The 24,499-nt window shown below is 38.0% G+C and overlaps 2 protein-coding genes across 2 annotated transcripts in view; both read left to right on the top strand.

Moving 5' to 3' along the window:
• LOC125232825 (hypoxia-inducible factor 1-alpha-like) overlaps nt 1–15,408 on the top strand; it is a 135,753-nt gene extending 120,345 nt beyond the window's left edge. The window contains 2 exon segments of the mRNA XM_048138616.1: nt 6,427–7,335; nt 13,068–15,408. Coding sequence (XP_047994573.1) covers nt 6,427–7,071 — 645 coding nt within the window. The 3' untranslated portion in view covers nt 7,072–7,335; nt 13,068–15,408.
• Nucleotides 15,409–17,517: 2,109 nt separating this feature from the next.
• LOC125232830 overlaps nt 17,518–24,499 on the top strand; it is a 49,651-nt gene continuing 42,669 nt past the window's right edge. The window contains exon 1 of the mRNA XM_048138622.1: nt 17,518–18,370. Coding sequence (XP_047994579.1) covers nt 17,620–18,370 — 751 coding nt within the window. The 5' untranslated portion in view covers nt 17,518–17,619. The remainder of the gene's footprint in view (nt 18,371–24,499) is intronic.

Below are 24,499 nucleotides of genomic sequence, written 5' to 3'. Positions count from 1 at the left end.
CGAAGAAAATTAACGAATTCCGATAACTGTTTTTGTGAGTATGAAAACTATAAACTTATTTAGGCGGAGAATACTCTCAGCTAAAATGTATAAAATAAAAGTCTAAATCGATTACCACTCGTCCCTGCTCGACAAAAAACGCATTTAATCGGTTTATTGGACCTAAGTTAGGAAAAGAATTGGTACGGAGCACTAAAAGTGTATTAGTCAACGAATCAAATTTAAAATGCACAGTCACGTACAAACAACTTGTGAATCCCGTAACTCTTTATTCGCCCACATAAGAACTATGGGACATATTCTTATGTGCAACTTATGCACCCATATTTTTATACTGGAATCCTAAGAGAAACATTGCGTTTATATTATACCTAAATATTTTTCATATCAAGTTCCGAGAACTCACAGTACAAGAGCGTTAGTAGTTTTCACCTAGTCATAGTCAACGCTGGCACGTTCATTCTCCAGGGTAATCTGTACAAAAGTTTTTTCATCACTAGAACACCAGCTGTCATACCAAGCATACTAAGTTACGAAATGTTGTGCTAATACATTTACTATCTCATTTTTAGGGTTCCGTAGTCAACTAGGAACAGTAGGAATCCTTATAGTTTCGCCATGTCTGTCTGTCCGTCCGTCCGCGGATAATCTCAGTAACCGTTAGCACTAGAAAGCTGAAATTTGGTACCAATATGTATATCAAATACGCCAAATGGAATAAATGTTTTATTAGGGTACCCCCCCCCCCCCCCCCCCCCCCCTACGTGTAAAGTTGGGGCTGATATTTTTTTTCATTCCAACCCCAACGTGTGATATATTGTTGGATAGGTATTTAAAAATGAATAAGGGTTTACTAAGATCGTTTTTTGATAATATTAATATTTTCGGAAATAATCGCTCCTAAAGGAAAAAAAGTGCGTCCCCCCCCCTCTAACTTTTGAACCATATGTTTAAAAAATATGAAAAAAATCACAAAAGTAGAACTTTATAAAGACTTTCTAGGAAAATTGTTTTGAACTTGATAGGTTCAGTAGTTTTTGAGAAAAATACGGAAAACTACGGAACCCTACACTGAGCGTGGCCCGACACGCTCTTGGCCGGTTTTTTGCACCTTACATAATTCTAGATTAAAATCTGCGAAGGTTTATGGCGTAATAATTTTTTTGATTTGTTGGTTTGTAATTTTGTGGGAAACCCTTAAAAGAAACAATCCTTTCATCCGACCCTCGGGCGTTATGGGCTTGGTAGATAGCAATTGTAGTAAAAAGGGCATTGACGCCTGAAATTCTGGCTGCCCTTCTGTCCTTCTCATAATAGCCCTTATATACGACGTTGAACACAATTGAGTGTGTTTTCGGAGATAGCGCTTACATAAAAGTTATCTGACTTATTGGAATGTTATTTTCTGACGACCGGTCTGGCGCAGTCGGTAGTGACCCTGCCTGCTACGCCGCGGTCCCGGGTTCGAATCCCGGTAAGGGCATTCATTTGTGTGATGAGCACAGATATATGTTCCTGAGTCATGGATGTTCTTCTATGTATATAAGTATTTATATATTATATATATCGTTGTCTGAGTACCCACAACACAAGCCTTCTTGAGCTTACCGTGGGCCTCAGTCAATCTGTGTAAGAATGTCCTTATAATATTTATTTATTATTTATTATTATAATTCATCGACTGTAGAAAAGAAAATGTGGATCCGAAAAACTGACCGGCATCAAAGTCAGTTGGTATGTTGTTGGCGAGATGTTGCGTGCAATATTTTTGACACAAATACACATTTTATTTTAATTAAAGATGGACCTGCAGTTAATATTATCTTTCATCGGAATCTTTTAATTAGTGTAAGGCATTCGCCGATAAGGGCCGCAATCTGAGTAAGATCCCTGGGGAGTGATCGCAAAGCCTACAGCGTAAGCCCCCTTAACTACACTGGCGTCTATTACTGCTTTAGGTATATAAGCCTTAAGGCTGTGTGCCTTTGATAATGATAACGTTTGGAAAAATACCTTATTTAATGAAGTCTACTGGAGGGTATGCTTTTGTCTCAAGGATTTTATGAGTAATCTCTAAAATACTCGGACAAAGTAGACAAGTTACAAATAATAAACGCTCCGTCGTATCGTAGTTTTGTCGTCAACAATTTAGCTTGTGCTAGGCCGGGCCGGAAGAACTAATACTAAACAACTAATAGCGGATTTCACTACAGTAGGATTATGCTTGCAACTTTTTTATGAATCACCTTTTTTTCTTGATTTAAGAGAAACTGGTGTTGAGATAAATAGCGGTAGGTGTCAGCCAGGATTAAAACCACTACATCATCAACAGCTGCTTTCTCGAAGATAAAATTGCCTTCAAATAACGCTAGAAAGTTACACAACAATACTCACTAGTTTTTGTTTTGGTACCAAACAAAAATATTGATCGTTAAGTCGAGCTACCAAAATGGAGCCTTAAATATGTGCTGACTCGGTTTATCACGCTCGGCGCGGCGCTGTAGGTATTACGTAGACCTGATTAATTAAAGACTTATAGGTTTTATGAGGGCTGTTCACTTAGTAACCTTGATAGGTCATACACCTATTCCAGTATCTTTACGTCTTTGGCTCTTGCTATTATGTTAGACTTATAGGCACATGTTCCAAGTCGAACTAATGAGTAATGAGCGATGAAAGGTTAGGTTATAATTTATTTAGGTACTGGCCTCGAATCTGATGTAAATAACAGGAAGTTCGAAATGGCTTCCTAAATTCCGAGAGTTCCCAATAAAAAAGTAGTTAAACGGAGGTTTTCACGACAAACAATTAAAAACTTCGCTTTCCTGCGTTAAAAGCAGTATTTAGTGTCCTACCTATAAATTTTAGAAGACTTTGTTTTGGTTATTGATTAGAATTTACATAGACTGAGATACAAACATGAAATTTTATTAAAATCAGGATAGGTACTTAATTAAAAAAACTCTATTCCAAGAAGGCGTAGGCATAGTAAATGTAACTTCTCAAGTTTCAATGACACTTTAGCAATAAAGGGGTTGAAGGAGAACGAAATCGTAATCTAAATTCGTTCTCTAAAATCAGTGGATCCATGCTAAGCCGTATCTTAATGAAACCTCTGCAGAACAACTTACATACATTACTGGGATATTCTTTAAAATCTCTAAAAATATATCCCGCAGTTACGCTTATATCATAAAACACATAGGATAAGCGCTTATTTCTGGCCCATGTTGGTTATTAATAATTCCATTTTAGCGTCGTAAACTTGGGTTTACTGATGCTAACACCTGTCCAGCGAATTTCGTTATAATGAAAATGCCAAGATCGCGATGGCCTACAATAATAAAATTCTAGAGTTTTTTATTACTAGCCTAGAACATCATTTTATTACGGTGACGCGAAGCTACACTAATTGTATTAGCAAAATACTGGCTTAGACAATGTTCATAGATAGGTAATAACATTTTTTCAAGCTTTATTTCTTTTTTTAATTGGATTATTTATGCTTTTTGTTATCTATTTCAAGGTTAACAAGGTTTGTACGGGGTTGAAAAAGTTGGTTTTATGTAAAGAAAAGTGATAAAAAGTGACTAAAGTTTCTAATAACCTAAACACAAAATTTAAATTTTGAAAAACTCCCGACCGCGACATAGTGGACCGATTTTCATGACATGAAACATGGCTAAGAACACTCCCGACTAATTCAGCTTCCAAATAAAAAAAAATTAAATCTAAATCGGTTCATCCGTTCGGGAGCTACGATGCCAGAGACAGACACACACACAAACAGACAGATACGTCAAATTTAAAACACCCGTCGTTTTTGCGTTGAGGATTAAAAATAATTACATTTAAAATGTCGAACAGCCAAGCAAGGAAGCAAAACGATTCATTTGTAGAACAATCAATAAGCAGTCGCGCCAATATACTCTAAGTGCACTCTATTAGAGCGCGTCACTTTAATAGAAACAAACACATATGTAATCAATGGAATCTGTGTCAATGGACAAATACCAGCACATACCTCCTACGACGTTATACTTACACAGTATACATTGTAGCTATGATATATTAGGTACCTAAATACCTAACCCCTTATTCATAAACGAACTCTAAAGTTATCAAGCCGATAAAGTTCGCATGTCCCTTTCCGACGTATTGGTGTGATAGAAAAGGACAAACGAACTTTATCGGCTTGATAACTTTATTAGAGTTCGTTTATGAATAAGGGGGATACTCTTTATGAAAATATTAGCTGCGCAACTTTTGGAAAAAAAGCTAAAAAAAATTCTAATACCAATAAGTGGGTTTACGTTAAAGACACTCTTTTCAGCGTCGAAACTATAATCGCAGGCCACGTCTTTGCCTTTGGCTAGTCTGTGGTCAAGAGCAAGCCCATTTATATATTAAAAAAAACCGGCCAAGAGCGTGTCGGGCCACGCTCAGTGTAGGGTTCCGTAGTTTTCCGTATTTTTCTCAAAAACTACTGAACCTATCATGTTCAAAACAATTTTCCTAGAAAGTCTTTATAAAGTTCTACATTTGTGATTTTTTTTCATATTTTTTAAACATATGGTTCAAAAGTTAGAGGGGGGGGACGCACTTTTTTTTCCTTTAGGAGCGATTATTTCCGAAAATATTAATATTATCAAAAAACGATCTTAGTAAACCCTCATTCATTTTTAAATACCTATCCAACAATATATCACACGTTGGGGTTAGAATGAAAAAAAATATCAGCCCCCACTTTACATGTAGGGGGGGTACCCTAAAAAAACATGTTTTCCCATTTTTTATTTTTGCACTTTGTTGGCGTGATTGATATACATATTGGTACCAAATTTCAGCTTTCTAGTGCTAACGGTTACTGAGATTATCCGCGGACGGACGGACGGACGGACGGACGGACGAACAGACAGACATGGCGAAACTATAAGGGTTCCTAGTTGACTACGGAACCCTAAAAAGCGGGCGTCTAAACGCTAAAAGTGTTGTCTTATTTATTTATTTATTTTGCTAGCCTGGTTTAGTATCCCACTGCTGGACAAAGGCTTCCCCTAGCTTCTTCCACTCAACCCTGTTGTTTGTGTAACCCTGCCATCCCTTATATAAAGATCGACAACAAAATTATAGAATAGAAAAGCAAAAAACATGGTATTTTAGAGCGATAAAAAATAAGATAAGTCAGTGACCATTTTGATTTCACCCGTAAACAGAAGACCCTTTTGAAATCTCACTTTATGTATGTACTTACTAGTAATAGATGTAAATTCCTATGTCTAAATCCGGGAACAAAATTTAGGAAGTACCTATAAAAGTCGGTGTCTCCATCTAAAACCGCGAAGTCATCCGCAGCCGGCATTTCGAAGAATACCTGTGTAAATGTTTCCATATATATCGCGCACTTGTAATATGTAAATACGAGTAGGTAGAACAGTGAATATTTTCAATGCCAAGGTTAAGCCGATATCGCCAATACCCGATACCTATTTATTACATAGCAACATGCACCTATTTACATTAAGATTAGTCAGAGATTAGGTATGGTCTAGATTTGAATAACTTGCTGAAACAACTCAAATGAATTGCTCCAAAATAATGCAGATTTTAATAACGTGACTAGATCATATAATGGATCATTTTATGATGTGCCAATCTATAAAATGATCACCATGTCTACATATGCGTTTTATGAACTGAACAAATTGCACCTGGGCACGACATTATCGCATCTCAGATCTCGCTATTGATAATTATAATAAAATCTTTTGTCAACATTTAGCATTCGTCACTTAGGTAACTATCTGTATAAAATTATCAATTATTTGCACCTGCCGGCGTATCATGCTTCCAATTTTATCACTTATCCACGTGGATAAGACAACTGTCACTCTCACGCTGACATACTTGCCAAAGTGTGACGGATGCTTTATCCACGCCGGCTGGGCACGACATTATCGCATCTCAGATCTCGCTATTGATAATTATAATAAAATCTTTTGTCAACATTTAGCATTCGTCACTTAGGTATCTATCTGTATAAAATTATCAGTTATTGACCCCAGAATTGAACGATAAACGTTACTATAGATATAACCAAAGAAGCTACTTTGACTTGAATAAAAATAGTCATTGCTTCATACGGTACGAACTTCGAATTCGATAACACGAAGGCGTCGAATGTTTTATGTTGATAAAGGGTATCATTTGTATTATAAAAGCTCTTCGGTCTCCAATATTTACTTCTGTCTGAGTCGTATCCGTGAGTTGTCTAAAATGATTAGGGTTTTGGAAATATGTTCTTCAATTACCGCCTTTCTCTATGTCATAGAGACGATATCATTTCACACGACTTTTAACATCTCACGGATACTTTAAGCTCACTCAAATATGAAATACTAATGTATATTATCGTATGTATTCCAGGACGAACCGCAGCCGATGCAGGTGAAGCCGGGCCAGTATAGGTTGGTGGTCAACCAGGAGATCCCGATCAACATCATCCCCGTACCGGTCATGAACCTCATGCAGAAGCAACCCCCGAAACCCATACACAACTCAAACCTCATACCTAACTCCAATCTTATACCCAAATCTAACATGATACACTCAAACTTGATTCCCACATCCAACTTGATACCCAAGTCAAACATGATACCGACCCCAAATCTGATACATAACGTCACTAACCCTATGTCTCCACTTACACTTAATATAGGGAGCCCGATGTACTCGCTTCCGTCGAGTCCTAATACTCCCAATTACAGCCCAGCCATGAGTCCCGCGCAAAGGGAGCGCGTGCTGAGCCCCTATCGCTCCCAATCTGTGTCGCCCGTCGGCAAATTCAAGCAAATGTACAGCCCCGGCAGACTCCTGTCGCCCATAGGCGTCATACACGGCAGCGACCCGTATCTCACCAATAAAATGGCGCCAAGTCCTAATTACCCGCAACAAGTCGACATGATCATAGACAACAACATAGCTCTTACATCGAACGACTTCTGGCCCGATACAGAGATGCTGACGGAAACCAATCTTCTTGAAGCATTAGACGACGTCAAACTCGTCTAGAACTTGATATTTCAGAGTGATTTCTCAGTCGATAGCGGAATCATAACACCAAAAATATGATGCTATCAAATCACGAGAATCCCTGAACCCATTCGCGTTCCGTACGCGAAATGTTTGACATTTTATTCGGGGTTTCATTTTTGTAGAAATCACTCTAGCGTACGCAGGGTCGGAACAATAAAATACCAAACGGATTCCGGATAATTGTAAAACCAACAGCATTATATTTTCACAGAGCGTACAAGTAGGTACGGTACGGAATAGGTAATGTTCGGGTTGTTAGGGTTCATTTTGGAGTGAAGGTGTTAGAAGAAATTAAAACAGGTCCATACGCTTATGACTATTTATTGCAACTAAAAATGCAGTGGCGGGTCGGCTCATCATCGGTACATACATCGGTACAGGTATGTGTAGGTGCGTATAGATAATCAAATTTTAACTAAACATACCGCCCACCAAAAACAACAGTTTTTAAACTAAGCCTCAAAATGAGCGAAAAAAAAACATTAGTTAACTTAAAACCAAGAAAAAACATCGTAAACTTTAACCACTTAAATGAACTTCATAAATGTCTAAACTTTGATTAAGGTTACGTAAAGGCCTTAAGTTAGCAAAATATAACAGTTATAATAAAAACAACATTAGCTTATTGTCATCAAAAAACTATAGGTAAGTTTTTACTAATTAGATACAGTAACTACAAATTTTAACCTATATATCTATCTCAGCTTATCTTAACAAATAATATGTGTAGGTACATTTTTGTCCCTGATGGCACAATATAATCTATGGCCGAGCCTTAGAAAATATTATTACCTATATTTTACGAACAAGTTAGCTTGATGCTAATTACGTGCTAATAACTAGTCAAGCTAGGTACCTACAAATGTCTACATACTTAATAAATGTGAAAGTAAACAAAATCCCATCACCCAGATGCTCGTTTGCATTATTTTATTATATGTAATTATGTTATCAATAATGAAGAAGCTACTTTGAACCTTTTAAAAATACCTCTAGAATATCATTCTGCAATACTTACAGTTCCGAATTAGTTCGTTTTGCTTCTACATAATGCAAACTGAGCAAATAATAATATACCTACTGACATAATATAAATACCTAGTTTCCAAATTAATGAAATGCTTTTTGTTTTGTAATTTTACATTGTGTTATAAATGTAAGTTTATATCCACATTTTATACGTACTTAAAACTATAACATACTTAACATTATTTTTCTTATCAAAACAACAACTTGTTTGCTAATTTAATATAATATGATTTAACATTAATGGACTGTATGGATTTGTTTAGATACTAAATGCAAACTAGTGTTAGCCAAAAATAATAACCTTTTAGTAGGTAAAAAATGTTTTTATGGTTAGGTAAGTACGAACATAGAAACTTGTTATCATCTTAAGTATTTTTACAAACTGCACACACTCGAGAATTAAATCTTACACTAACACAATAAGATCTATATTTGATCGACATCTGGTGTTGGCGAAATAATATTAAGTGGTTTATTTCTTAAATGAGTAACTATTAAAATCACAAATTACAAGTTACGTCTATCTATAGGTGAGTAGGTATGCACATGTATTGAGGTACACTACAGAAAAAGTTTATGTAATTAATCTTTAATTATAAGACTACAGATTATACCTATACCTAAATTTGATCTTCATTTGGTAGATTAGATATTTTATCTAACTGACCGCCCACCCTCTTGTACTTACCTACCAAGAATGGTAGACCATAGTACCTACTGTTAGTACGCGTGCGATTTATAAGTGAAAGGATGGTAAGCGGACACAGTAGCCTATAGACTCCTGTCATTTTAGCGAGTCCACTAATTATCGGGGTGCTTTGGTAAGAGTACCAACTTTGACAAGGGCCTCGCACCAGCTGATCAGGTTCTGGATGTAAGGCTGTTATCTTTCCTAGTAGCCATTTTGCGGGCGGCAAGTCATCCTCCTGGATTACAACGATATCTCCAACAGTTGGGGGGTTAACTGTGTCTTGCCACTTGTATCGTGGTTGTAAGGTGTTTAGGTATTCCAACTTCCATCTTTTCCTAGTCTTCTTTAATACGTTAATTTCCTCTTCATAAATTAAATATTGGTAGTATCGTATGCATCTAACTTCTATTTCTTCCATTTCAGCTGCTGTCAAATAAGCTTCTCTTCTTTTCTTGTCTTGCCAATTTATAAATCTTCTGCCCTGAGCTAGTACTCTCTTCAACCTTGTCATTGATGACAACCTTTCCCATATAAGAGTGTCACCTAGGTTGATGTGGAACATCTTCTTCATCTCTAAACTTGTTAGTAGAATGTCAACTCTAGCGAACTGGATATTTTTCTCTTTCGGCCACTCAATAGCCCAGTCAAAAGTCTTCTCCATCGGTATCGTTTTTGCTGCTATCATTTTAATATGCACTTCATCATCTTCATCTACGACTCGTTCATAAGCTACTGCAGCGTAGGCCACGGATGACACATCAGCGAACTCATGAAGTAGTATGTCTTTGCAGAGTGCTGTGATTTTTATCCATCGCGGGATAACGATCATTTGAAGTTGGTTCAGCTCATTTCGGTAAGTATCCCATTCGTTTATTCCATGATTGCATACAAGCCATAACTTCTGTATGACATTAGCCGTTATGACGACTAGAGCCAGCCATCCTAAGGGATTGAAGATCCTTGCCACATCTGACAAAACTAACCTTTTTGTTACAGGGTTCCTGAGTTCCGGTAAGTACACAGTAATTTTAAAGATGTCTTCGTTCCTGTCCCAGGTAAGTTCAAGTCTTTTTATTACCTTATCTAGCTTTATTTTCAGATTGTTGACCTTTTCTTTTCCGACATTACCTTCATGTAAGTACTTAAACAGCTCGTGTGAGTTGCTTGAACTTCTTTGCTTGCTAAATCCACCAGCTTTTAGTAACTTACTAACTTCAGTGTATATCACCTTCATTTCAGATAAGTCTTCATCGTGACCAGTCTTCAAGCCGTCCACGTAGAAGGAGTCTTCCACCACTGCTGCACCTCGGTAATGTATCCACATTCCATAATAGTTTTTGTTTGTAGTTTCTTTGTCCTCGTAAATAACAGGGTAGTGTTTATTTCTTCTTATAGCTTCTCCTTCATCTTCTGAATCTCTCTCTGCTTTCTTCATATGACCTAAAGTCAAATATTCAGTGTTGGCCTTCGTGTATTCTTCTTTCAGTTTGTGATTACTTTGGGACTTTGCTTCTAGTTGTTGGTCAAGTGCTTGTTGCTTTTCACCACAATGATTTATCGTTTCTTCTTTTGTTTGTTTCAGAGGCAGATGTACTTCATACCTCCCTGTTTCATCTCTTATAGTTGTGTTTTTGTATATTTCTTCACTTTCTTCCTCCTTTGACCAAGCCTTCTTGGTTGTGTAAAGTTGTGTTTCTAATTCCCTGGATTTTCTTAGTAGAATGTTATCTTCCTGGACCTGCCGTGTGATGTGAAAACTCCTAACATTATGAGACCTATTTGCATTGACCTCAATATCACCGGACAAGATCCACCCGAGTCGGGTGTGCTGCGCGATTACGTCACCTGGTCCCCTAATCAAACCATGATCTATTATCTTCGCATAGATTTTCGCACTAAGTAAAATATCTATCTTACCTGGTACGTTGAAGGTGGGGTCAGCCAGTTGTATATCCTTAAGCTCTGGCCAAGTGTAGCCTCTAATTTCCCTTTCTGGTAACAAACGCGTTATAGACCTCAATACATATGCATTGTTAACATTAAATGAGAAATTTGTATCATATCTAGACGTAATCTGTAAATCTACTAAGTGTTTAAGAGATGTGCGATTACCTTCACCAACACCAAACATGACGCCGCTGATCTCATTCTTCTTTAAACCTAACAAATCGACGACTCTTGATGTTACTAGTGACACCTCTGAACCTGGATCGATGAGAGCACGGAAGACGTGTGACTGACCTGAACTCGATGTGACGTCTACCAGTGCTGTAGCCAACCATATATTCTCACCAGGATGTGCTCCGCTTGCCACATGTGCTGCAACCTTGGTAACGAAGCTTTCTTCGTTTGTGTGTGCAAGCGGCTTCTCTTCTACTAGTGTTGTAGTTGTATCCTGTTGTTGTTTATCTTCACTTATATTCTTCTTTTCTCTATGTAATAAGGAGTGGTGTTTTCTCTTGCAGATTTGACATGTCGTTCGTTGTTTGCATTTAAACACGGTGTGATTAGGTACAAGACAATTGAAGCACAGGTTGTTGTCTTGGACGAAGCTGTATCTCTCTTCAATAGGTAACTTGCTGAACTGCTTACATTGATAGATGTAGTGGTTTTCTTTGCAGTAGGTACATTGCAGATCGTCGTTGCTGGCCGTTGTGTGAAATGACTTCGGTTTAACACTCGGTGGTTGTTTGTAACTTCTATTTGCAGGTTCTACCATCTCTAACGTGCGAAACCGTGTTTCCAAAAAGTGCTTCAATCTCTCAAACCCAGGTAAGTCATCGGAGCTATTTTCACTGATTGTCTCTTCCCATTGTTTATGACTGCTGACATCCAGCTTAGATATGACAACAAACACGACGATTGCATCCCACTGGTCAGTAGGCAAACCCAAATTCTTCAGCGCATTTATACATTCAACTGTAGTATCTAACAGCTGTTTAATGGCAGAAGCTGATTCTTGAGATAACGCGCGTTGCCCAAAAAACTTCTTAAAAACTGTATTCGCGATATATCTCTTGTTGTTATATCTCTTTTTCAGAATCGCCCATGCCTCGGCATAATTTTCTCCAGTGATTAAAAATTGACGTAATAATACTTCAGCGTCACCCGTCAAACTACTTTTCAGGTAGTGTAATTTCTGTACATTCTCTAATGACGAGTTGTTGTGAATTAACGCTAGAAAAAGATCGTGAAATGATTGCCACTCTGTATAGTTCCCATTGAAAGTAGGTATGGAAATTCTAGGCAAACGGACTTCACTATTGCATGTACTTGAGATACTCACAGTGTTTCGATTGGCAGTATCTACCTCTCTGATTTCAGATCTAAACTTCAATAACTCCGTCTTCAACTCCCCTTTGTATGTATAAAATAATTCCTCAAACTTGTCAAACATATCTTCAGCGAAGTACGGAAGTAATTGTCTCTCTTCAATTGAAATCGATAAAAGTATTTTCTCATGAACTACCTTAAATTCCTTCCAATAGGTATCCAGAGTATCCATTCTCCCTTGTACATATCCAATAGTTATCCTCTCCTTAGGCGACTTTTTGTAATTGCTATACGCCTTTTCTATCTTTTCATACGTATCTTTCTGAAGTAATATACGCTTTTCTGTTTGCTCCATTGTGTAATTTCACTGCCAAAAATAGCTAATTAAATACCGAAATCACCAAGTTCTAGAATGTTCCAACGCGGCACTCACTTTTTACCATGTAGGTAAGCGTATAAGTCCGTAGGTAAGTTCGCGCTGCATGTAACCACTGAATGTCCACTGTTAACTTATTTTGCCGCTATGAATGTATGAATACACTATTTTACTGTCCTTTAAAACATGCCAAATCACTCAGTTCATTTTACTTCGAACAATAAACGGTTGTAGAAATATTTTGTTGTAACTTCTAAAATTACCAGTCCTTATCGTTCTTTCCGCTTTAAATCACTTTAACACATTTTTATCCGTTTAATTGTCCACTTTTTTCCACTTATTTGTCCATATTTATCTCCAAATTACATTAAATTCACTCCGCGAGATAGGTCACCGTAACTGATATCCCGGTCGATGGACCATATGTTCGGGTTGTTAGGGTTCATTTTGGAGTGAAGGTGTTAGAAGAAATTAAAACAGGTCCATACGCTTATGACTATTTATTGCAACTAAAAATGCAGTGGCGGGTCGGCTCATCATCGGTACATACATCGGTACAGGTATGTGTAGGTGCGTATAGATAATCAAATTTTAACTAAACAGGTAACCTTTCAGTACTCAGCACAGTAACTCCTTACAGTAGATTTTTTTTTTCAGAACCCCATTATTTTGTAACTCATTAAAAGTTTGCTTGATATCTAGTTACATTATTTTAAAGCTAATCTTCTAAAAAAGTACCAAATTTAAAGAGCAGGAATTAATGCAAACTTGCGAAAAATCGTTGCAAAATACCGGAATCCAAAATGACGTAACAATAAACATGTGACTTAGCAGGAAAAGTTCGTAATCGTAAGGACTGTAATAACGCTGTCAAATATATTTTTCAGTACAGATGGTGTTTTTTTACGCACTAGTGCGAGAAGTGGTTCATTATATGCCAGGTTGAAACTTTGGAGGCTCATCTGTACTGAAAAACGTCGTTCGATACACGTGCGAAAAGGAAATTCGTAACTCGTGTCGATTTAAAACACTCCCTTCGGTCGTGTTTTAATTATTATTTATCGCCACTCGTTTCTAACTTCCTCTTTTTCGCACTTGTATCGAAATGTACTATTAATTTTAGCATAATGAAAAACAGCGTAATTTTATATGTTTAAGAGATCTTTATATTCTTTATAGTATCGGCCATATATGGTGCATCTAATGGCTGACTAGCAATGAAACCTTGAGAGGTAATCAAGAGAATCTTATTTGCAGCATTATTCAATTAAATGAGCTCTGACATCAATATGTCGGTTTTATCCTCCAATAGATTAAAAACATTTGAAGAAAATTGGCGTATGATTTTACTTATTAGTGTCATAAATACTTATTTAAAGTACGAGGTCTCATATTTTCATATTTTTATAACGAATTGAAGTAAATTATAGGGTACGTTACATTCGTAATTTAAGATGTCGTATTGTACGTGACCGTCATTGTAATGTACTGGAAAATATATTATTATTAAATGTAGACAAAGAAGGTAAAAAATGTAAGTTTTATTATACACATCTGTTAAAATGCACTTATAATAATTTGTTTGATCAAAAATCGTATACTCATTTAGTATTTTAAGGATTATATATTTATTACGACGGTGTCGTACCGGTTCTACATGTAATAATTGTTATTTAAACAAAGATTATTTTGGCATGATAGTTTTATATATTGGGTTAGGTATATCCTTGCGATCTATAACAAAAAAGGTTACAAAACCTTTTATATGTAACAATTGTAACATTATTAACATCAAATAGTCTGACCAAAATATACGTGTCAGCTAAAATTGTGCAATATGTATTCAATCCTTTCCTAAGATCAATAGAACTGGGGGGCTACCATGAAGTGCTAAAGCCGTTCAGTTTAGGTTGAGAGGGAGGGACGGAGCTATGGAACTGCTATAGCTTCGTCCCTTTCTCTCAACCTAAACTGAACGGCTTTAGCACTTCATGGTAACCCCCCAGAAACGTGTAATACTAAGAAATAAATGGAATGTTTAAAAAAATGTGTCATTATGGGTGTCCCGACCATAGACCAATATGTATACTTAGTCTTAAAAAGAAGTATATCGATGATTAAGAAGTTGTACTTGTCTCTTCTTATAACATTTTCTTCTAAAAATATCTGAAGCTAACTATTTCCTACACAACTTTGAATCAATACTTCTGTCTAGGCTCGAATAACAGCTGTGGTTATTTATCTTCTGTTACCTACTAGTATTACATAATTTTGTAAGTACGCCTGTCCACAGAATGTACACATCAACACAAGTACAATCTAAGAATATGATTATAAACCTACAGCTAAATATTTATCGCAAATAAATGCAATTTTCATTTGTAAACATTATCTCGTTGGTTATATTAATTAAGTTAATTTAAGATAGTTTTAAGATATGATTGTTTAATAATGTTTTATAAAGTGGACATAGATAAGCATTTTATCGTTGGTGTTATGAATGCTCGCCTGATTGTCAAAGATATCGATTTTGGACTATGGAAATTAATTATCTTATAAATAAGAGTAATCATAAATGTTAACCACACTAGGTATAAAGGAGGAATGGGGAGGCCCAAATCTTTGGTCGCAATCCCTAATTAGAGAATAAAACATACTGCCAATTTTCATGTCTAACATATAACTAAAATAAGTTTCTAGTACCTATACGGATTATATTAAGAATTATACTGAACATTATGAAGCTAATTCTTTGTGAATTATTTCAAACTACGTCTGCCTTGTGCCATACAGCATTTTGTTCTCTACCTTCTGATCCTGACTTGTGATTAAATGGCGAATTATATATCAAATTTTGGAATTATATTGAAACTAAATTGTAAATAAAATTCAAATTGTTTTATAAAATACACGAGTATTTAGATATTAAATTTATTGACTTTTATTGTTGTTTTAATTATAATCTTTAAAAAAGTAGCTACAGAGCCTGGCAAAAAAGATTAGAAAAAAATAGGGGCCGCCAGCGTCAATGCAAACCGTTTTGAATGTAGCAACTATTGAGTCACTTGTAGGAGAATATTAACTGTTAATATTTTGTTCCATTTTTTTTGCCAAACTGTAATTCAAAATAGAAGCCACAAAAATGTCTGTTGAACTATTAACTATTGAACAAATAAAGAATAGATAAGTTTTTTGCAAAAATTATATTTTTGGCACAAGCTTTTATCGCCGACTGTCCCTTTCTTTCAACAGTCGTCTACTGCTCCCCGAGACGTTTTTAAATACCCCACTCGATGGGGATACGACGTTTCATAACAGAGTGCCTATGACCACCTTTCTGCTCCATCATCAGATCGGCTCCATGATCCATGCAAAATTTCAGCTCAATCGGAAACCGGGAAGTGGGTCAAATTTAGCTTCAACGTTTTGACCCAAACTAACATACTAACAAGGTAAGTTAATAACAGCTTGTAAAAATGAAATCAGATAGTGTGGATCCTTCATATTCATATTTCTATAATAGTGTAACATCGGCCTTAATCACAAAAGGTACAACAGAAATGGCGGTATCCATGAAAGTTTGTACCTTTTATCTATAGGTTACTGTTCCCAAGAACGTAGTTATAGAAAGTCTAGGTGAGCGGGATATCTATGGGATGGATTAAGTATAAATTGAAAATTAATGCAATCAAATCATAAATAAAAGTTTTTCCATACCATAACTTGCCATTACGTAATTAATAGAATTCAATTTGACAGACTCAAATTCAGAAAGAATCGGTTAGTAATCATAGTAAATATCCTCATAATACCTTATACTTGACTGAAGAAATAAAATATGCAATGAATTGTACAGAAATTGGTAGGTATTTGGTACTCCTCGTACAACGCCATCTAACGAAACGATCGACAACTTTCGGGACTTAATGTAAAAGGCTGTTTAGTTTCTAGATGGCGCTGCAATCATTAGATTGTATGTAGTTATCTTTGAATTTGAGTTAATAGATTAAATTTAGCCTTTTAAATATTTCAATTAATTTTCTTAAACATTCAACATATATAATTATGATTTATTTTTAACTTATTAATTTTTAATGCTGGCAACATTCTCTGTGGCGTTTTTTTAGAACTACCACCACTGTGCTTAAAGCAAAGAATAAAGCTAGGAACATACTATATACGCGGACGTCCGTCGTAAAACGACCGCGACCGCGACCTATCAGTGTGCACGGAACAAAAGATCCAGCGAGCCAGATTTCGATCGGACGTCCGTGCACTCAAGGCCACGTCCGCGTCCGTCGACCGATAGTTTGCACGGTTATGTGTAATGTCATTGTCCAGATTCCCGTCCGCGGTCGATTCACGACGGACGTCCGCGTAGTGTGTTCCTAGCTTTAGGCTTCCCAGAGACAGTCTTAAAAATTCATAATCTTAAAAAAAAATTGTATGCAATCTGACAGTTCAAACTGACACTGACAGATCTGTCAGTGTCATTTTTTTTTTAATATTATGAATTTTTAAGACTGTCTGTGGGAAGCCTAAGGCTCCCCACATACAGTCTTAAAAATTCATAATCTTAAAAAAAATTTGTATGCAAATTGACACTTCAAACTGACACTGACAGATTGACTGACAGTTTGAACTGTCAATTTGCATACAAATTTTTTTTAAGATTATGAATTTTTAAGACTGTCTGTGGGGAGCCTAATGCTCACTGGTTTTAAGGTTCCAATTTATAGTCGTACGTAACAAAATAAAAATAAAACGTACACATCATCATTTTAACCATTGTTTTGATACGCCAGAATTTGGTAAGCATAGGGTTGACTTGACGCGAAGACACCAAAATGTGACTTGTAAATTACTTGGGGGCACGCTTTTAGTTAAATATTTAGTGAATAATGTCTCTGAGGACAAAAATGTCAAATTATGACAGCAGCCGAGCCAGCCGATAACGTCATGTCATTGGTCAATCGAAATTGAATTGAGGAATAGTCGTTCCTCCGCTCGGTCCATGAATATTTATTATTTGTTTTTTTACTCGGTCGTGAATACTAAACAAGGTTCGATGTGTGGGCAACGATGAGATAATAATTATACAGTTACAAGTGCTTCTTTGTTTAGAAACTTTTTGTGCTTATTTGTGTGCGATCAAATGGCTTCAACGCCAGTGCAAGTGAACGGTACTGCGAATAAAAACAGTCCCCTGGGAAAGCGGAAAAAATCTCGAGGAAGCAAAGGTTCATATTTATCGAAATGGTTGGACAAAACTATGTGCCATATACAGGAGTCTACCCCGAGTATGGATACGTATGATTCTTTTATGGGTCCTAATATGAATTGGGGTTCGCAGTTCGCGCCGGGTTACGACCCGTGCAGGTTTAACATGTTCGGTTACGCAGAGCCGATGTCCCTGCCTACGCCGCCTACCTACTGTAGTCCTGCGATGCCTTTGTATCCTCCTGAGTATCGTTACGTGCAGAGTGTAAACAAGAGTGTGCAGGTGCAGCGACCGCGACCGCGCCGTCGCGAGAAGCCTGAAGACTGCAGCACCCCAAACAGCACCCCTTTGAACACTAATTACTTCCAACCAAAGAATTGCTCAGACAGCCAAGACTTCGCGAGCTTGCCGCCTATAGTTACATCAGTCGGCGACACGAATTCCAATAGTGATATGAATACCAATGAGAAGGACGAGTGTGCGCGGAGATACAGCGATCCTTGCGTGCAAGGACTGCCTGATATAGCCCGGCCGGCTAATGGGGAGGTGGACTCGGTGTCGGAAGAGAGCTCGGGGTTGTCCGGGAGTCAGGTTGGCAGTAGACTGCTGACATACCTCTTGGACCAGATTACTAGTTTGAAGATGACCAATGAAAGACTGAATAAAGACTTACAAGAAACTAGAGGTGAGTAAGCTATTTTTATTTGAAAGTCAGCATAACAAGTAGAATAGACAAACAAATACACTGTCTATCCATACTTCCATACTAATATTATAAATGGGAAAATTTGTGTGTCTGTTTGTTTGTCCATCCTTCACGGCAAAACGGAGCGACGAATTGTCATGATTTTTTAAGTGGAGATTGTTGAAGGGATGGAGAGTGACAAACGCGACTTTTTGTGTCTTTCTAACGTGTGAAGCCGGGGGCAAAAGCTAGTTTAAAATAAAAATCTTATGAAACTATCAAAAAAAACCAAATCCCACTTAATTTTTATGTTAAACTATTTTGAAAAGCATCAATGATGGTCACTCATGGTTTCATTTGACTCATATAATACCAAAGTGCTTAGTATTTTACCTACTGATTCTTGTGTACAATAAATTCTAGCTAATATTAAAAAAAAATAGGTCATATCTAATGTATAGGGCATGTTGCTGGAATTAAATATATGAATTATGTAATTTGAAAATTTCCAAACATGATACACCATTCACTGCCAATCTGTCGAACAATCCCCAACAATATCACCTGCATTGTAACAGTAACAATAAAAGTATTGTCTCTGCAATCAGAGCATGAGCGAATACAGTTGGTCAGCTGCAGCACACAATAAGTGGTCCATGCTTTATGTTGGATGAACAGGAACTAGATTTGTGGCAGATCTGTTTGATTACTATCTGTGTTTGTATAGAAGTTTTTCAAAGTGTGTGAATTGGAGTATTTTGCCTGTATCACCTTAAATACGTTGTGATCACTGATCACTAATTATTAGGTACTAATTAGTTCCTTTCAATGAGGAGGGGGCCTTCACCCAAAAATGGTCTAATGCACCAGCATAATTAAATAAAAATTAATGTAAAAAATTGTAATAATGCAATTAGATTAAAAGGCTTTTTTATTTTATGTTATAATTAGTTCCTTTAGGTGTAAGGTCTTTAAAATAAAATGAGGCTTATGGTCTGTTTCTTCTCGACTTCAATAGTAAGCCAAGACATTAAATAGGTTGGCAGTTGGAATCCAGACTGCAGTCCATCATTTAATGGCCCCTGAAAATGGTAGAAATAATTCACTGTATAGTCTTACGTAGAGCCTACCAGATTTTGGGCAAGTCTATATATGTCTGCAATTGGATAAAAGTCGCATGATCCCCAGTAATTTTGAGAAGTTTTTTTATATTATGATGAGAATCAAATCTTGTCCTTATTTTGCTTATCCTAAGGCACAGGGCACCCCATAGGTGCATAGGGCCTCCACAAGATCCTCCCGTTCTTTCTATCTTGAGTCACCTTGGCTGTCTTTATGGTAAGCAAGAAAGCGTGATCTTTTGCTGGCCGCTACAGCCTGGGGTCTAGTGTAGGGGAGACTTTAAATGCTAAGCCTTTCTTATGGCACAATGTCTGGAAAATTTTAAATTCTATTTATAAGTTTATGGAATTCATAGATGGATAATAATTCAAAAACCTCATAAATAGCATTAGCGAGCTCAATACAATGAACATGAAATTTCAAAGTCCCAATTTGCTTTGAACATCTGTCTTAAATTAGACAACACAGTAGCTACCCACACAAAACACTTTCAAATGCATACTTCCCACACCATAGTAAGCAAGTCAAGGAGATTGGTCAAATGTTTTGTTCAGCCCACATGCAGAGACCAGGTGTTAATAAGAACTGGTAGTTGTAGTGTATAAAACACTGTATTCCTGACTATTGTTGTAAATCTTATACTATTAAACGAGCAATTCTTGTATATTTATTTATTTATTTATTTATATATATATATACCGACGATCTCGGAAAAACCGCTCTAACGATTTCGCTGAAGTTTGTTATGTGGGTGTTTTCGGGGGTGAAAAATCGATCTAGCGTAGCCTTAGATCCCGGAAAACGCGAATTTTCGAGTTTTCATGAGGTTTTCTTTTATCTAAAGACGTGATATATTAAAATAGAACCGAGCGAAGCTCGGTCGCCCAGATATTTTAGGCATAATTTAAGACACAATAGGTATAAATAGTCTGTAAATTATCCTTTTGATAAAAATCCAAAAGGCATAATAGACACAGCAGTGTATGTCGACATTTCAACTTTTACGGTACAATTTTATCTATTTATTTATTTAGTCGTATGGCATCAATTGGATTTTTTTTTGTCGCTTTACTTAAAATCTATTAATATCATGTGATTGTTTCATTTACGAAGTTGCATGCTTTGTAATATTCAATATATGCGCGACATCGTGAATTGTAAATAATTGAGACTATAGTATTCGTCCCACTGCTGGACACATGCATGTATGCTAGCCCTTTGCGGATTGGGGACATCACATACAACTTTGAATAACTCCGCAGATGTATGCTGGTATTGCAGGTTTCCTCACGATGTTTTTCTTCGCCGAAAAGCTACTCGTGAATGTCAAATTTCATTACGTACGTGTTTTGAAAAACTCATTGGTACAATACGAGCTAGGATTTGAACCTGCGACCTCCGAATTGAAAGTCGGGCATCATATCCACTCGGCCACCACAGCTTTATCGTGAGTTACTTGATCTAAACCATATTTTATGTTAATATTCTTTTTAGGCCATAATAAATTTAATGGATATTATAAATGTCCAGTGGCAGTCGAAACTCAAATTATTAAAAATACTAGCTTTTGCCCGCAGCTTCGCTCGCGTTAGAAAGAGACAAAAAGTAGCCTATGTCCATCTCCATCCCCTTCAACTACCTCCACTTAAAAAATCACGACAATTTGTCGCTCCGTTTTGCCGTAAAAGACGGACAAACAAACAGACACACACACACTTTCTCATTTATAATATTAGTGTGGATATGTCATGGATTCTTTTTAGTCCTGTCCGCCATCATTAACAGTTACGTTACGACACCGCAGGTGATTACTAAGATTGGCAGTCTATATTTATCTGTCTTTACCACGAGCAAGGACAATAATCTACTTAACTGGAACCTCCTTAAAAGGCAGTTAAGTAGAACCTTGGGTTTAACTGGACATGTTGTTAACTTGATGGCACTGCTTTTTGTAAAGCTTGTTTAACCCTGAAATGGGAAATTTTGACATATTCTTACTGACAATTTTATTGATGAAACTTCGTTCAGCGCAGTGGTCTAAAATTTGATGCTTTCCAACCAAGAGGACAGTAATAGTTCACAAGGGGGCAAAGTTGCTGTTTAACCGTACGTGCATGTCAAATGTCAATATTGATACCCGAGCAAGCGAAAGATTCCAATATTGAACTGCGAGCATAGCGAGTGGTTCAAAAAGTGGAATCTTGAGTGTTGCGAGGGTTTCAAGGCACGTAGGTTAAACAAACTTTGCCACCGAGTGAAACACAAACTTTTTCACCACACCAACACGAACAAAATATTGACTATAAAACATCAAACTAAATCAAATCCAGCAATCCATTCAATAATTAAGATTCAAAATAATTATTTGTAGCTAAATAAAATTCTACCAGCCAGGTCAAGGCATCAAGTTAAAATTTGTATGAAATTACTTTGCACTCTTGTGGATAAAATGCAATTTAGCAATCCGTTTTCGAATAGCAAAATTAATCTTTAAAGCCTCCGCCACACATAAGACGTTTTGATAGCGTATCGTTAGCGGAGCGCAATGATAGCGGTGCGCCGGCGGAACGCCTGCGTTCCGCTCGTAATCCGCGCGCATTCCGCTGGCAATCCGCGCTCGTTAGTTCCCGCCGGCGTCCGCTGGGCGCAACGCCAGCGTTCGTCCGGCGCACCGCTATCGTTGCGCTCCGCTACCGCTCCGCCTACGTTATCAAAACGCGCATGTGTGGCCGAGCTTTAACAGTTGATGTGGTGAAAAAATAATAATAATATGCATGTTGAACTATTGAAATCACAATAACACCATTGTTTGAATAGATCCTCTCCTACTACTAGAATGTAAACAAGAAATCGCTAATAGGATTATTTTATTTTATGATTCACGGTTTGTTTTACTGGATTTATATTACCGTTGTTATTTTTATGGTTATGGTTATGGTTATGGTTATGTTATGGTTATCCGGTTTCCGCACTTAGCCTCAAAGATAGAGGCCATTGTGCGTGCTGTATTTGCCAGCTAGGGGTCTAGCCAGCCTAACTCCGCCCAGAAGCGCAGGATCCTCCTGGTGTCTCCACAGGCTTCTCGGAGTGACCTCGTCGTTTTGAGGATTTGAGCCCGTTGTGTGTTCACTCCCTCGCATTCCAGGATGACGTGGGCGACCGTTTCTTCGGCCGACAGGCATCCTCGACATAGAGGGCTGTCGGTCTTACCTATAACATGTAAATGTTTGTTAAGTGGGCAGTGTCCAGTAATGTTGCCTACGATTATTCGTAGCGATGCTCTATTCAGAGTTAGTAGGCGCTTTGTTAAGCGCGTATCCGGGTGTGGCACTACTTCCCGGGAATGTCTACAGGTACTGGTGTTTGCCCATTGTTCAGCGTGTTGTGTTCTGGTTTTTTGACGCATCCATGACCTGAGTTGACCAAACGGTAAGGGAAGCATCGGGATTGGCCCAGTCGCTTTCCGGTCCGAACCTTTTCTGGCCAGCTCGTCTGCTGCGTCGTTCCCTAGAGAGCCGCTGTGCCCCTTTATCCATTGTAGCGTGACTAGGTTGTTTGACCCTATCACCTCCAATGCTCGGTGGCACTCTAGTATGAGCCCGGACTGAATGGTCTTACTATCTAGGGCTCGCAGTACTGCAGCGCTGTCAGACACGATGCGTATCTCTTGGTTTGTGATACGTCGCTTAGCCACTGCGTTGGCAGCCTGTATAATGGCGAAGCATTCACATTGGTAGATGGAGCTATATTCGCCTAAGGCTGTTGAGATATGCGTGTTTATTTCGGGAGAATACACGCCCGCACCCGACCCTGTCTTGGTTTTAGAACCGTCGGTGTATATGCGTAGTTCGTGTATTCTCGACCAATCGTTTTCCTCCTCAACAAGTTGTATGTTGTATTTTCTGTTGAAGACGTATACTTTGGGTACCCTGTCATTAGGAGCCATCATTAGTGGTTGGTAGTCAATGGCGTTCCTAAGGATCATGGTGTGAGCCCCGTTCGATGCACCCCAGAGGTTGAGTGATTTAAGCCTCACCGCCGCGGAGGCCGCCTCTTGCTGTATGAATAGGTCCAGGGGCGGTAGTCCTAAAAGGACCTCCAGGGCCTCTGAGGGTGTAGTTCGCATGCAGCCCGTGGTAGCAATGCTTGCTAACCTTTGGAAACGCTGCAGTTTATTCCTCGCTGTGGTGAGTTTGGTTCTAGGCCACCAAACCACAGCGCCGTATGCAAGAATAGGCCGTATCACTGCAGTATATAACCACATGGTGATTCTTGGGTGAAGGCCCCAGGTCTTACCCAGAAGTCTCTTGCACTGCCAGAATGTGATGCGGGCTTTATCTAGTTTATTTTCAAGATGTTTATTCCATAGCAGTTTGTCATCCAGTGTGACACCTAAATACTTTACCTCTCTGGTAAGTGCTAGTGTCACTCCCTGGAGCTTAGGTAACTGAAGGTTCCTTATACTACGCTTTTTCGTGAACAGTACTAATTCAGTTTTGGATGGATTTACGGATAGTCCCTGCTCCGAGCACCATTGTTCGACGATTTTGAGCGCGCCCTGCATTAGGTCGCATAGGACTGGCTCGAACTTCCCTCTAATGAGGATAGCTACATCGTCTGCATAGCCCACGGTATAATAGCCGGCCTCGTTGAGCGCTCTAATGAGGCTGTCAACCACGAGGTTCCACAAGAGTGGCGAGATTACCCCTCCCTGCGGGCAGCCTCTGGATACAATGGCCCTTGTGTTGCTATTCACGTTTACCTGCACTGCTCTGTTCCTTAGCATGCTGTCAATCCATGAGGATATGGTCTTGTCAGCGCCATGGTTTAGCAGTGCTTGGCTTATGCTGTTGAATTGCGTCTTGTCGAAAGCCCCTTCTACGTCGATGAAGGCTACAAGTGCTGATGATTTAGTTGATAGAGCATCTTCTATTGGTGATATCACACTATGTAGTGCAGATTCCGTTGATTTGCCTGAGGAATAGGCGTGTTGTTGGTGGTGAAGAG

Source organism: Leguminivora glycinivorella, chromosome 13 (assembly GCF_023078275.1).
Source record: "Leguminivora glycinivorella isolate SPB_JAAS2020 chromosome 13, LegGlyc_1.1, whole genome shotgun sequence".
Classification (NCBI taxonomy): Eukaryota; Metazoa; Arthropoda; class Insecta; order Lepidoptera; family Tortricidae; genus Leguminivora; species Leguminivora glycinivorella.
Note: the sequence above shows the minus strand (reverse complement) of the source record. Positions and strands in the feature narration are given on the sequence as shown.